The 13358-nt window shown below is 44.2% G+C and overlaps 1 protein-coding gene across 7 annotated transcripts in view; it reads right to left on the reverse strand.

Moving 5' to 3' along the window:
* LOC137433971 (AN1-type zinc finger protein 6) overlaps positions 1–13358 on the reverse strand; it is a 47463-nt gene that overhangs the window by 18657 nt on the left and 15448 nt on the right. For all 7 annotated transcript variants that reach the window (XM_068126510.2, XM_068126509.2, XM_068126506.2 and 4 more), the window contains exon 6: positions 8406–8522. In XM_068126510.2, coding sequence (XP_067982611.1) covers positions 8406–8522 — 117 coding nt within the window. The remainder of the gene's footprint in view (positions 1–8405; positions 8523–13358) is intronic.

A 13358-nucleotide genomic window follows, 5' to 3' on the forward strand; every position in this document is an offset into this window, starting at 1 on the left:
ATATGGACCACAATCGGGAAGGACTGGGATGGAGAAGCAAGAATTCAGACACGCACTGGAGAGGACGATGGGAATGGTTGAGCTGTCGGTGATGCTGTGCATTGCGGGGGACTTTAACGCTCATGTGCGAGTAGCGGAGCCAGGTGAAGAGGAACGTGTTGGTAAATTTGGTTGGGGAAGGATGGATAGAAATGGAATGGGATGGCCATAGCTGGTTCAGTCTTTCAAAAGCAGAATAGCCGCAAGATTACCAATAGGAGTGGACAGCATATAACAGAATTTGATGTGGTGGAAGTAAGGAAGCGGCAGTTGTGGAGGGTTAAGGATTGTAAGGCAGTGGCGGGAGAACATGTTACCACCCAGCACAAGCCTGTGGTGTTTGTGCTAGGGAAGAAGAAAATGAGGGAGGGTAATTAGCAGAGGGGGTCGGAAGGTTATTAGGTGTGGGAAGTGTAGCGGCAACGTCATCGTAGAGTACCAGAAAAGAATTCGAGCCAGGTATAAGCAACTTAACGACGAAGTGGAAGGTTTGGAGGAGTGGAAAATAGTATGGAGAGGCGTTTAGGGAAATTGCAGAAGCTTTGTGTGGAAGGACATCAGGAAACGGTGCAACGTCGAGGGATAAAAAGCAGGTATGGCAGACAGAAGAAGTAGGAAAAGTTGGGGAAAAGAAAGGGGTTTGGAAGAGGATGGAGAAGATCAAGGATAGAGGGAGGCAACTAACTGGAAGCAGGATTGCTACAAATGTATGGGCAAAAAAAAAAAAAAAAAAATCAGCAAGGAGAGCTGTGGATAAGGCAAGGATTGATATGGAAGAGGAGGTGTACAGCAAGTCGGAAGAGGGTGGTGGGAAGATGATTATCGATAAATTGCCTCGGGACAGGGGTGAAGATGGCAAGGCCATGAAGAGCTGGAGGAGAGGGGGAAGGCAGGGAAGACAGTGAGTGGCTCGTGACAGAAAGGGGGAGGGGGGCAGCATGAAGGTGTGGGAAGGATTTATCAAATCCCCACTTCACAACATATTTTAAAGGATTGGTTGCGTCTTCCAGACAACCACTTCCATCTCAGGGAATTCCTCTGAGATAAATGTTTTGAGAGATAAATGAACGATGAAAATAAAAACGAAAAACGATTTTTTCCAAAGTTTGGAAAAAAGATAAAACAATTGCCCCCAGATTGACAGGAGAGGCATCTAAGCTGTAACCTAGCAGTTTGGAGAATCATTAATCTCAGTCAGCACTGGCTTGCCCTGCATGTTAGTGTTACCATCACAAAGCTGACGCAGAGCTTCAGATATTTCGCTTCACCCGATTGTAAATATCAAAACATTTGTAAACCATATTTAAATTTGGGAGTCTGTGGCCCATGTGGGAGCATGGGGTGGAACAGCTGATGAGGGTAAACAAATGCATGTTTCCAGATAACCAACATCAACATCGCTGACAGCTTGGCCTGGGAATGAGTCAATGAGATGCAGAGGCAACAAAGCTTTGTTTTTGAGTTAATTTCCTGGCATGTCCCCGCGCTCGTTTTTGCCTGCACCTCTCTCCGGCACGACGTTGGCTGCAACCATTGGCCAGCAGACAGAGGGTGGAGCCATTTGTACAGTTCAACCACTCTATGCACGCCCACCCATGATGTCCAGCGGTGTGTTCCACCAGTGGTGTGTTCCACCGGTCAGCTTGGAGAGCGCTCACCAAGTGGCTTAATCACTCAAGCAGGCACTCCAACGAAAGGTTGAGAAGATGAGTGGCGGCTGGCTTGGCAAGTGACAACAAGCTCATTGGTGATGGAGCACACCCCTGATGTTCCAACAGAGTCTGTAATACGCCATGGGAAAAAGGTCCTCAGAAGTATAGGTAGATCATAGATGCAACAATTTTGCCGCCTCCAAAAAGTGTCGCTCATTGCGGTTGCCCTGTTCGACCCATCCCCCCTTGCTACGCCAGTTTCCCTCACCGCGAATCCTCCCCAGGGAAAGTTTCATTTATTGGACTGTGTTAGATACAATATTGTAAATACTTCACAATTTTATGTGTATGGTCATCCTCTGTGGTGTTGAGTTTGTGCGCAAATCATTTTGTCATTTTGATGGGCTTTTCCTCACGTACTGTATAAACGACACTACAATAAGCTATATAATCGCGAGACAGAGCGAAGATTTTGTGAACGTTCCCATGAACGTCCAAGACAACAAAACCAACAGCATGGACCTTTCAAAACCAATACACTGTCCATGCAGGTTGAATCGTCATTCTATCGAGCAGATGACAGCCTGCCAGAACTCCACTCCCCCACCCCCCGGCCGAGGGACGCGAGAGACGCGGATCTGCTCACGTGCTGAGGGAGACAAGAAGCAAGGATCTACACCCCTTCCCCCATCACCCGCCGCTGAGGCACGCCGAGGGCATGGATTCTCCCTCTTCTCCACCCCCCTACCCCAGGCATGTCTCCTGGCATCTCCGCCCCCCCCCCCCTACTACTACTACTACTACTATATGCCACAGGTGCAGTTCTGCTGCTCCCCCCCCCCCCCCACTGAAGCACACACAAATCTTCCCCCCCCCACCCCCCTTTACCCAACACGCAGAAGAACCGCCAGAGATATGGATTCCCACTTTCACCAAGGCACACCGGATGTGTAGACCTGCCCACGCACCGAAGAATGCAGGAGGTGTTGATCTGCCCTCTCCCACTCAGCTGAGGCATGCAGGGATCGTGGATCTCTCCCCCACCCCCTTCAGAGGAATGCTAGAGGCACGGATACTCCACCCCTCCTACCCCACTCGCCACCAGCAGAAGGCATGAGGGACAATGCTGGCACCAACCTGCCACCTCCCCGTACCCCCACAGGCACAGAATTCCTCTCCCATCTGGTGTGTAATACCGGGTCTGAATCCCCTCCCCTGGCCTTCAATGTCAGGCACGAATTGCCCACCCTTCCTGGACTCTCCTCATTCCGTCCACCTGCTGCTAGTACATCGCCATTTTGCCCTGTTTCTTCACTCTTCCATGAACCTAGATTTTGTATGCAAAAAACACAAAACTTAAAAAAGGGCTGAGCATGGTGAATGTAATAAATATATCTTTGTATGAAAGACTTGACGACGTCGATGGCTTGAATTGGTGAATCATCTATCTGGATTTTGAATCCAACTTGATCAAAGAGATCTACACCCACAAGACGAGATCCACTTTTGGTGACGTAGAACGGGAAACTGCTAACTTTTATTGAGTCACAGTTAACTGCCAAAAATCCACTATTCCTATAACTGCAAATTCTGTGTTATCATATGTTGACGATCTGCGGTCAGATTTGCGAAGAGAATAATCTGTGAAATGCTTGCTGTGCAGTGATTCACTCAGAATATAAACTTTTGCTCCAATATCTATAATAAGTGTCACTGGTGTCTCAGCCAGTTGAACAGAGCAGGTGTTGAACATTGTTGTTGTTGTTGCCCCAGTTAGTTCTGGTTGAACAGGTCAGTGGCACGGAGATAGCCAATCAATCTCACAGGAGCAACCCAGAGATCCCCACATCAAAGAACAGTGTCGTTCCGTTTACAGAGTTAATGGAGAACTTTCGTGTTTCTGAGTTTTACAAATCCTCAATCTGTCCGACACGTCCTTTCCCCACAGATTTACACATTTTACCAAAGTGATTTAATCTTGAGCAAACTCTACAGGTCTGTCCAATGGCAGGACACTTTGCACTCCCCATTTGGTGCGACGTATATCCACAGTTCCCACAAACTGGACTATTGGATTGGGTGCGAGCTTGTTCATGTGAGTGAATTCTCCCGTAAAAACAAAAAACAAACCAGACTGTACTTTACTTTTTGACCGTCTTGACATTTGCCGTAGCGTCCTGTGGTCTTTCCTGAGCACCTGTGTTTTCAGTTTTCTGCATGGATTTACACTCATTAAGAGTTTGCTCGATCCAAGTGGCTAATGTACAAGCTCTCTCAAATGTCAGTGCATCCAGTTCCATTAAAAGATGCTCATGTACTCTGGGAATGAATGCTTTCTCTATCAACTTTGAAGGTGAGCCACATACAATGTACTGCATGATGTACTGCTTGAGCATTAGGTTGCTTTTCACCAAGCCCAGATGTGCCAGGGCAGGGATATGTTCGTTATTATTATTGCCAAATGATATGAATAATATTTTTGTTGTCAATATTATTAGTATCAATTAATATATGCTTTGTTACAATGCTATCATTGTTTTCTTGTTACCCTCGCCTTTCTCACTATCTGCCATGATCTTTCTTGGGAAAACCACATTTCCAAGCTGGCCTCCAAAGCCAGTCGCCGACTGGGCATCCTCCGTCGTGCGAAGTCCTTCCTCGGCACATCTGAGCTCCTCACCACATACAAGGCTTTCATCCGCAGCTCAATGGAATACTGTCCTCCCCTATGGGCTGGTGCTCCTGCCTAACAACTAGCTCGGCTTCACGCTGTTGAAACCAAAGCTTTCAGAATCATTGGAATCTCCCGTGATGAAGCTATCTCCGAGGGCCTTTCACTCACTCACCGCAGACAGGTAGGTGGTCTTTGTCTTCTACCGACTCCTCTCCTGCCTTGCTCCCCCAGCTCTCTCTGTGCTTTGTCCCCCAAATATTCCTACAGGTCGCACAAGATCTGCCAGCAACCCTCTGATGGTTAAACTGCCGAAATCTCGGCTCTCTGCTCACCTTCACTCCTCTTTTCTCCCGCCTCTGGAACAAACTCCCACATTCCCTTCAATCCCACTCCTCCCTCCAGGTCTTTAAAACAGCTGTTCACCACCATCTCTTATCTTTCCCCATCCAAAACCTTGATCTTTTCTACCCCCACTAATTCACCCCAGATCCACCTTGTTTGAAATTCCAACTTCTTTCCTGGAAGTACTGGCAGTGTCCATATGTTTTATACCTCTCCCACCCCCCCCCCCCGTCCCATGCCTCCCACCCCCCAAAGCCCTCTCCCTCCCACAGATCTCTCGATGTCCCTGCTCTGAGATGTTGTGTTCGTGTTCCTCCCCCTCTCGCCCCATCTTGTCTACCGCTCCCCTTATTATATGTTTTATGTGTCGGTTTGTCTTTCTGTGTGATTAATGTTCGCTCTTTCACGAGCCTCGATCTTGTATACAAAAAACAAAAAACAAAAAACAAACAAAAAAACTGATCTTGAATGAAATCTTCGTGAAAGCTCCAAAATTACATGTTGCAACCAGTTGATGTAATGTGGCGATTTACTCACGAGTGGTCTCCCCTGGTCTCTGCCAATGCCGACTGAACCTGTAGTTTTCCATCATGGCGTTTTGTTTCGGTCCAAAATACACCTCCGATGTGATAAGGGTCCAGTGTGGTTATCGGTAGGGTCCAGTGTGGCAAATATCCGTTGGTGCTCTTGTCCCAAGCAATAGATGAGAATGGCTCTTCTCCAAGCAGTAGTCACTCTCTCTTTATTGAGGCCGCTTGCAACAAGTTACGTCTGAAAACTGCTGTACCATCGCTTCTACGGGACCAGCGGTTCTCCCGGCGTTGACAGAAAAGCTGGTGTGGGGGTGGGAAACTTGATCCCGCAATCCTCGTCGCCAAAATGTTGTATCCCGATGAATAAACCACATGAGCACACGGAACCAGGGTCAACACGACTCGTGTATTTCAGCCAACATGGCGGCGTCTCCGTATCCGTGAGCAAGGTCACATGACCGTCAAATCACTGGTGTATCATGTGATTATGCAAACAACAAAATGCTAAGCAGAACATAATTGTTTGTGCAAAAGCAGGAGAAGGGAAAACCAAATTGTTGCCCTCAACCTCAAAAGCACCTGCCAAATCAATGTCAATATCAATTATTAAGAAAATAATGGGGAAAAAGTGATTATACATTAATTTGAAAGGCTAGTGGGCCCGTTGGTCCATTGGACCAAATTTTCATTGGTCTTCACAGCCTTGTAGCATACCTACATGATGTACTGCTTGAGCATTAGGTTGCTTTTCACCAAGCCCAGATGTGCCAGGACAGGGATATGTTCGTTATTATTATTGCCAAATGATATGAATAATATTTTTGTTGTCAATATTATTAGTATCAATTAATATATGCTTTGTTACAATGCTATCATTGTTTTCTTGTTACCCTCGCCAGAGGAGAGGGAGAGTATTGCATTTGAGTCCATTTGTTTGTCTGTTTGTCCGCACAGAATAAACATGATTTTCTCTGCAACCGTTGGTCCGACAGAAAATTTTCAAAGGTGCACCTCCTCCTGTGTGATTAACAAATAATAATTATGACGTCATATGTCACGTGGAACAAGCGCCATCTTGGAAAACCCAAAAAGCTTTGCACCTCTATATCTCCGAAAGCGCTGCATATAAAAAATTGAGACATGGCTCGTTGCAAAGAACTCTCCATGGGGAATAAAATATGTACATGATGATGTCATAGGTGCCTCCATTATGGTCATAATTTGACAAGTACAAAACTTCATCCGATCAAGATGAAATTTCTTGAGCATCATCTTGGCATAAATTGGTGGAGAAAAATAATAATAATGATGATGATGTCATCGGTCACGTGGTTTGGCCGCGATATTTGTTTTTAGACAAAAGCCTTAAAAACCACTAAAACACGCCCTGGCGAGGGTCCACAATCTCTGATTGCTCTTTCTAATTACCTCCACTACTGAAGGTGGATGGAGGTTACGTTTTCACCCCTGTCTGTTTGTGAACAACATATCTCAAAAAGTCGTGGACGGATTCAGACGAAATTTGGTGGAGAGGTAGTGTATGTGACAAGGAAAAAATGATTAGATTTTGGTGAAGATCCGTATTCGGATCCGGCTACTAGAATTTTTAAAGTTATTCTCCACTATTGCGGGATATGGACAAAAACGACATACAGCAGGATATCTCAAAAAGTTGTGGACGGATTCGGACGAAATTTGGCAGAGAGGTAATGTATGTGACACGGACGAAATGATTCGATTTTGGTAAAGATCCGGATCCGGATAGTATAATTTGTAAGCGATTCTTCACTGGCTTCATTTTTAGCCCTGGTGTTGGCTTAGTGGTTAGGGTGCCGGCTTGGGATCCTAGGGTCCTGGGTTCGAATCCCGGTCGATCGCTGAATTAACGCCAGGGGTGTTGACTCAGCCTGTCATCCTTCCGAGGTTGGCAAATTGAGTACCAGCTTGCTGGGATGAATGATCCCGGTGTGTGCCCCGGTTTAGAATAGGTACTCTGTATCCCTGCACATCATAAGAAGCGACGAAGGGTTGGCGTCAGGAAGGGCATCCGGCCATAAAAACATTGCCTCAAACAGGGAACCATGATTGTCATGGGGCCTGCAAGGCTAACCCCCGCTTTAGCGGGGAAAATGGCCTTAAAACGATCATTCATTCATTCATTCTTCACCATTGAGTATAAAAAATATAAAATAACCACATTTAGAGGCCATTTTTCCCCGCAAAGCGGGGGTTGGCCTTTTTCGGGGACCGTGGTTGTTGTTGTTTTTCGAGTGATAGAGATAAAACCGATACATAGCAGGATATCTCAAAAAGTTATGGACGGATTTGGACGAAACTTGGTGGACCGATTGGGTGTGTGACAAGGGCGAATCAATTCGATTTTGGTGAAGATTTGAATGTGGATTCGGATACCAGAATTATTGAATTCAAAGCGATTCTTCACCATTGAGGGTTTGGGCAAAAAGCGATATACAACATGATATTTAATTTATCCTGTAATTGGAATGACACGCCGTTGAACGATGTATTAAGCCACTCTTTTCACCTTAACATGGCGTGTTTTTAAAACATGGGAATTCTTCAGGATTCTATGTCGTTAATTAGCAGAAAGCTCCACTCAAACGCCACAAAAAAATGACACTGACATAAACAACACACAACACACACAACACACACAACACACACAACACACACAACCACACACACACACACACACACACACACACACACACACACACACACACACACACACACACACACACACACACACACACACACACACACACACACACACACACACACACACACACACACACACACACACTATTCGTCAGCAAATCACCATCTTTGAAGGGTAACTGATAACCTCTTTGCGAGAACATCTTAGGTATTTGATGACCTCTCAACAAGGTCACACAAGTATAATGCAGAAAACGTAGAGATTCCAAACAGCTTCAGTTTGTGTTTGGCAGTTCAAAAACAACCGATCATATATAAGAATTTCCTGCATTGTTAAAGATTAGTCTCGCAGCTTGAAAAGGAGTAAGAAAGGGAAGGGGTGGTAGGAGGTGGTTTTCACGGTCAGAATAAAGTCAATCATATTGTGCAAATAATCTCCAAAATGGTCTCATAAGATATTAAAATAAATAAAACCTCATCCCTCACCTGTAAGTCCAACCTTCTTCCGACAAGCGAAGCAGCGATGCTTTTTCTTTTCCTGTTGCTTCGGAACCTCAGGATCCGAGTTCCCTGGTTGAGCAGAGTCCTTATCTTCGGGTAAAGCTGCACACCAAACAAACAATATATTTAACGCATGAAAACACAAGGACGTGCCTCAAAACCGACAATAATTTCTCAGTTCCATGCTGCCACAGAATTCGAGGCAAATGTCTAAAAACAAAAAAGGGATCCACTACTTTCTTGAAATGATGCTGAAAATTGCCAGTGGACGGTATGTTAATCAAACAAGCATTCTGAGTATTGCCCTGCAATACATGTCCCCTACCGGCAGTCTGTTGTCCGGAAAACTGTTGGGGAAATTACCAAGGGTTATTTACCCACAGGTTCTGAATCGTTCCCAATCGCTAAGTACCTCAGGACGGGCTCACCTGTGATTCGCACTCGGGACTTCGATTTATACACCTTGCAGACAGGTCAGCAGAAGCACGAGAAAATAAGTTGTTGATAAAGAACCTTTTAAGTCGCTAAATATCAGTAATTTATGATATTTTCTGGTTCACGATCAATGATCGATGTGTATATATATGTTGCTCGGCTTGGCTCGCCCCTCCCGAAAGCGGTGTCGCGCTTTTCACGTTCGCGAGACGAGGCTGAGGGTGCGCGGTGCGGCTTGAGGAGAACTCTAGAATAAACAAAGTGCCATAACTTTGTAAAAAATGATCGAAACGTCGTGAAGTTCGAACTTGATCTGTAACTTATCATGAGGAAACCATGTACCAAGTTTGAAATCATTAGCATTAAGGGTTTAGGAAAAAAGTCCGGAAAGCTGTTCTTTGCGAGACGGACTGATGGACGGACAGACGGACAGACGGCGTGCAAACCTATAGTCCCCTCCGGTGTACACCGGGTAGGGGACTAATAAAGGGAAACATCATGACAGGAAACAAAGGTGGGCATCCAATTTTCGTGGAGCATCCAATTAATCGAGTCTCAGGCTGTTAAAGGTAAAACTATTTCGTGCTAAATTAAACTCACCAAGGTATCGAAATGAAAGTGCAAAAGTATATTTTGAAGTGAGATGGTAACAAGCAAGCTAACAAATAAACATCTTATGGCATATCTAATCAGCTCGTATGAAAGGATGTATTGGGTCACATCCTTTGTCCAGCAAAGCATATGACCGGATACAAATCTGGGGAAGAGCTCAACACACATTACACAGGCACATAAAACTGCCAACCCATGCGAAACATATGGTACCATGCTGGGTACGAGTCTTACATCACTAGATGCCATCAAACTTGCAACATCCAGTCGAATATTGCAACTGCTACCGATGCTTTTCAAATAACTTGGCAATTTATCAAAATATTTCTTTCATCAAGGTCAAAAATTATGCAGATCTGCTTCCAAGTTTCAACTTGGTTTAAGCAAGAATTTGAGCCTCCCACATAATACACATTTCTTCCTGGCATAGGAGTCAATCTTCGCTTTGTTGGAGATCGAGTGATCTTTACAAACTGAAAGGTGAACTGTTCGAGTCTTCAATTATATTAGAGATATGCACATTTTTTCATTCCATTTGTACAAATGCTAAAAAGTCCGTCAGTCATAGGTTTTTGTTGCCACGATAACTTAACGGCTGAAAGGATCAAAGTCAAACTTGGAAAAGTTGGTAGAAATGATGAGCTAACTTGTGAATCAGTGATGAGATTTTCACCAAACTTGGTATAAGTATATATTACGTATGATGCAAAGATGAACTGATTGGATTTTGGCATCAAAAGTCAAAGTCTATCTCTTCTCCTTCTCCTTCCTTTTGCTTTGATTATTTACCTATTGATTTTTGTCTTTTTGCACTTGTTTTTTGTACTCTGTCAAAGCGCCTTTGGGCTTCTTGAAAAGCGCTATATAAAATAAATGTGTTATTTTTCTGGATGGAATGGTTTTAAAACTCACTTGAGGCATGAAGCTGAAAGGGATGCTTTATAGAAAAGACTGCAGGTATAAAAATTTCCACAATATCAACATTCCAAGTTTCTATTTTCCCAAATGGTTGGTGACAATTTATTTCATTTTCATTCAGTTGCTTATAATGCTACTTGAAAACTGGCTTGACAGTTCAAGCAGAAGACATTATATTTCACTGCAATATGGGTAGTTTTAATAGATGTAGATCCTTACTAACGTTGTGGTTATCATTTACAACATAGTGGGCTGACATTCTATATGGAAATGGCGTGGAAGTGGAAACTGGACTGGAAGTAGGGGCAAACCATATAAAAATTAAGGAAAACATGAAGTGATGAAGGGGTTTGAGACTAACTAACACGAAGGAGAAAGATTTGTGGAGGTTGTGTGGGGAGGGGGTGGGAGGGGTTTTGGGGGGTGGGGGGTGGAAGGAGTTTTGCACTAAAATAAGGGAAAGGGGTTAGGACATTTTTGCATAAGATGCATAAGATTTGTCTTTAACAGCATTAACTGTTAAGACTGATAACATTTCTCAGTAAAGTAAATAGATGGAAAGGTAATGATACGTTGACAGAATAGACTGAATAGGTTGGGGTTTCCTTTTTGAGAGAAAGTTTTTTTTTTTTTTAAATCTTCCGGTACATGTAAGAACCAACGACTGCCTATAATCACCATGTGTTAGGGTTAGGATTAGCCAATTAGGGGCTAACCATAACCCTCACCCGAACAAAACGGCAAATAACTTGGAATTATATGAATTTTGATATTTGTAAACCTCCACATGCACTGTATGGACCGGACCCAATAGTTTTTCAATGATGTATATCAATCAGCATTCTATGTGCTGTGGTTACAACGTTTACCCCAATATGACGCAATCAGGCAACTTACATTTATATATGTACAATATTAAAAGAGAGCTGTTTGTCTTTTTTGTGTCGCCATTTTTCTCAGATGGCTGAACAAACCTGTCAAACTTTCAGAGGTTCATCAGTGATTGGCGGACAGTGTTTTAGACGAAAAGAAAAACTGAAAATGTTGTAAAAAAAAACAAAAAAACACTTCGATGTTTTTTTTTTTTGCCATTTTTTAAAACGGAATATAGTGCACAAGCCTTTGCATATGTGCGATTCATATGTGTGTGTGTGTTATTATAATATTAAACATAAATTGTCCTTTGGTCTAGGCTCTAGAGGAAGTGTTTTTGTCCCCCACAAAAAAGAAAACAGGAAAACAAAGGGATTTCTTCAAAATGCCAACAGGATTAGATCACTGGGCAACGTCGGGTACTCCTGCTAGTACATACAGTGCCTATAGAAAGTCTACACCTCCTTTCAAAATTTTCAGCTTTTGTTGCCTTATAGCCTGGAATTAAATTATAGCATTAAATTAGACTTTTTCCACCTTCATTTACACATTGTAATCCAAAACTTCCAAGTGAAAAACACATTCCACAAATTTCAGAAAATTAATTAAAAACGCAAAACTAAAATATCTTGGTTGGATAAGGGTCCACCCCAATGAGTTAATACTTGGTGAATGATTATGAATGAATGAATGAATGATCGTTTTCAGGCCATTTTCCCCGCTAGAGCGGGGGTTAGCCTTGCGGGCCCCATGACAATCATGGTTCCCTGTTTGAGGCAATGTTTTTATGGCCGGATGCCCTTCCTGACGCCAACCCTTGGTCACGCTCTTACGATGCGCAGGGATACGGTGTACCTATTCTAAACCGGGGTACACACCGTGATCATTCATCCCAGCAAGCTGGTACTCAATTTGCCGACCTCGGAAGGATGACAGGCTGAGTCAACCCCCCTGGCGTTAATTCAGCGATCGACCGGGATTCGAACCCAGGATCCTAGGATCCCAAGCCGGCACCCTAACCGCTAAGCCAACACCAGGATTGGTGTTGGAAATGGATTGCACTTGGTGGAAAACTTGGTGGAAGCACCTTTTCCTGACAGCAATCACAGCTGTGAGTCTGTTGGGATAGGTCTCCACCAACTTTGCACACCTTGAATGGGCAATATTTGCCCATTGTTCTGAACAAAACTGTTCAAGCTCAGTCAAGTTGCGTGGAGTGTGTTGATGGACAGGAATCTTCAAATCAGGCCACAGATTTTCGATTGGATTTAAGTCGGGGCTCTGACTGGGCCACACGACGGCATTTATATTTTTGTTCCTCAGCCACTCCAGTGGAGCTTTGGCTGTGTGCTTTGGGTCATTGTCATGCTGGAAGGAAAACTTCCGTCGCAATTGCAGAGGGCAGCAGGTTTTCCTCTAGGATTTTTCTCTATTTTGCTCCATCCTTTTTCCTTCTATCCTGACAAGTGCCCCAGTCCCCGCTGATGAGAAACATCCACATAACATGATGCCACCAACACCATGCTTCACAGTAGGAATGGTGTTCTTTGGGTGATGTGCAGTGTTGGTTTTGCGCCAAACGTAACGTTTTGCATTTAGGCCAAAAAGGTCCACCTTGGTTTCGGCAGACCACAACCTTTTGCCACATGGCTTCAGAATCTCCGGAGCAGTTTTTTGCATACCTTAAACGGGCTCAAGGTGGGCTTTGAGTAATGGCTTCCTTCTTGCCACCCTACCGTACATAACAGACTTGTGGAATGCTTGGGATATTGTTGTCACATGCACATAGTGACCTGTCTTTGCCATAAAGGCCTGAGGCTCTTTCAAATTTGCCAATGGCTTCTTAGCGGCCTCTGATGAGTCTCCTCCTTGCTTTGTCATCTAGTTTAGAGGGACAGCCTGATCTAGGAAGTGTCTTGGGGGTGCCTTCCAGTTCTTAATGATTGTCTTGACTGTGCTCCAAGGGATATTCAAGGCCTTTGAAATATTTTATACCCATCCCCTGATCTGTGCCTTTCCACAACTTTATCCTGGAAGTCTTTTGAAAGCCCCTTGGTGCTCATGGTTGAGTCTTTGCCGGGAAATGCACTACCCAGCAGA

This window comes from Myxine glutinosa, chromosome 10, assembly GCF_964187855.1.
Source record: "Myxine glutinosa chromosome 10, kmMyxGlut1.1, whole genome shotgun sequence".
Lineage (NCBI taxonomy): Eukaryota > Metazoa > Chordata > Myxini > Myxiniformes > Myxinidae > Myxine > Myxine glutinosa.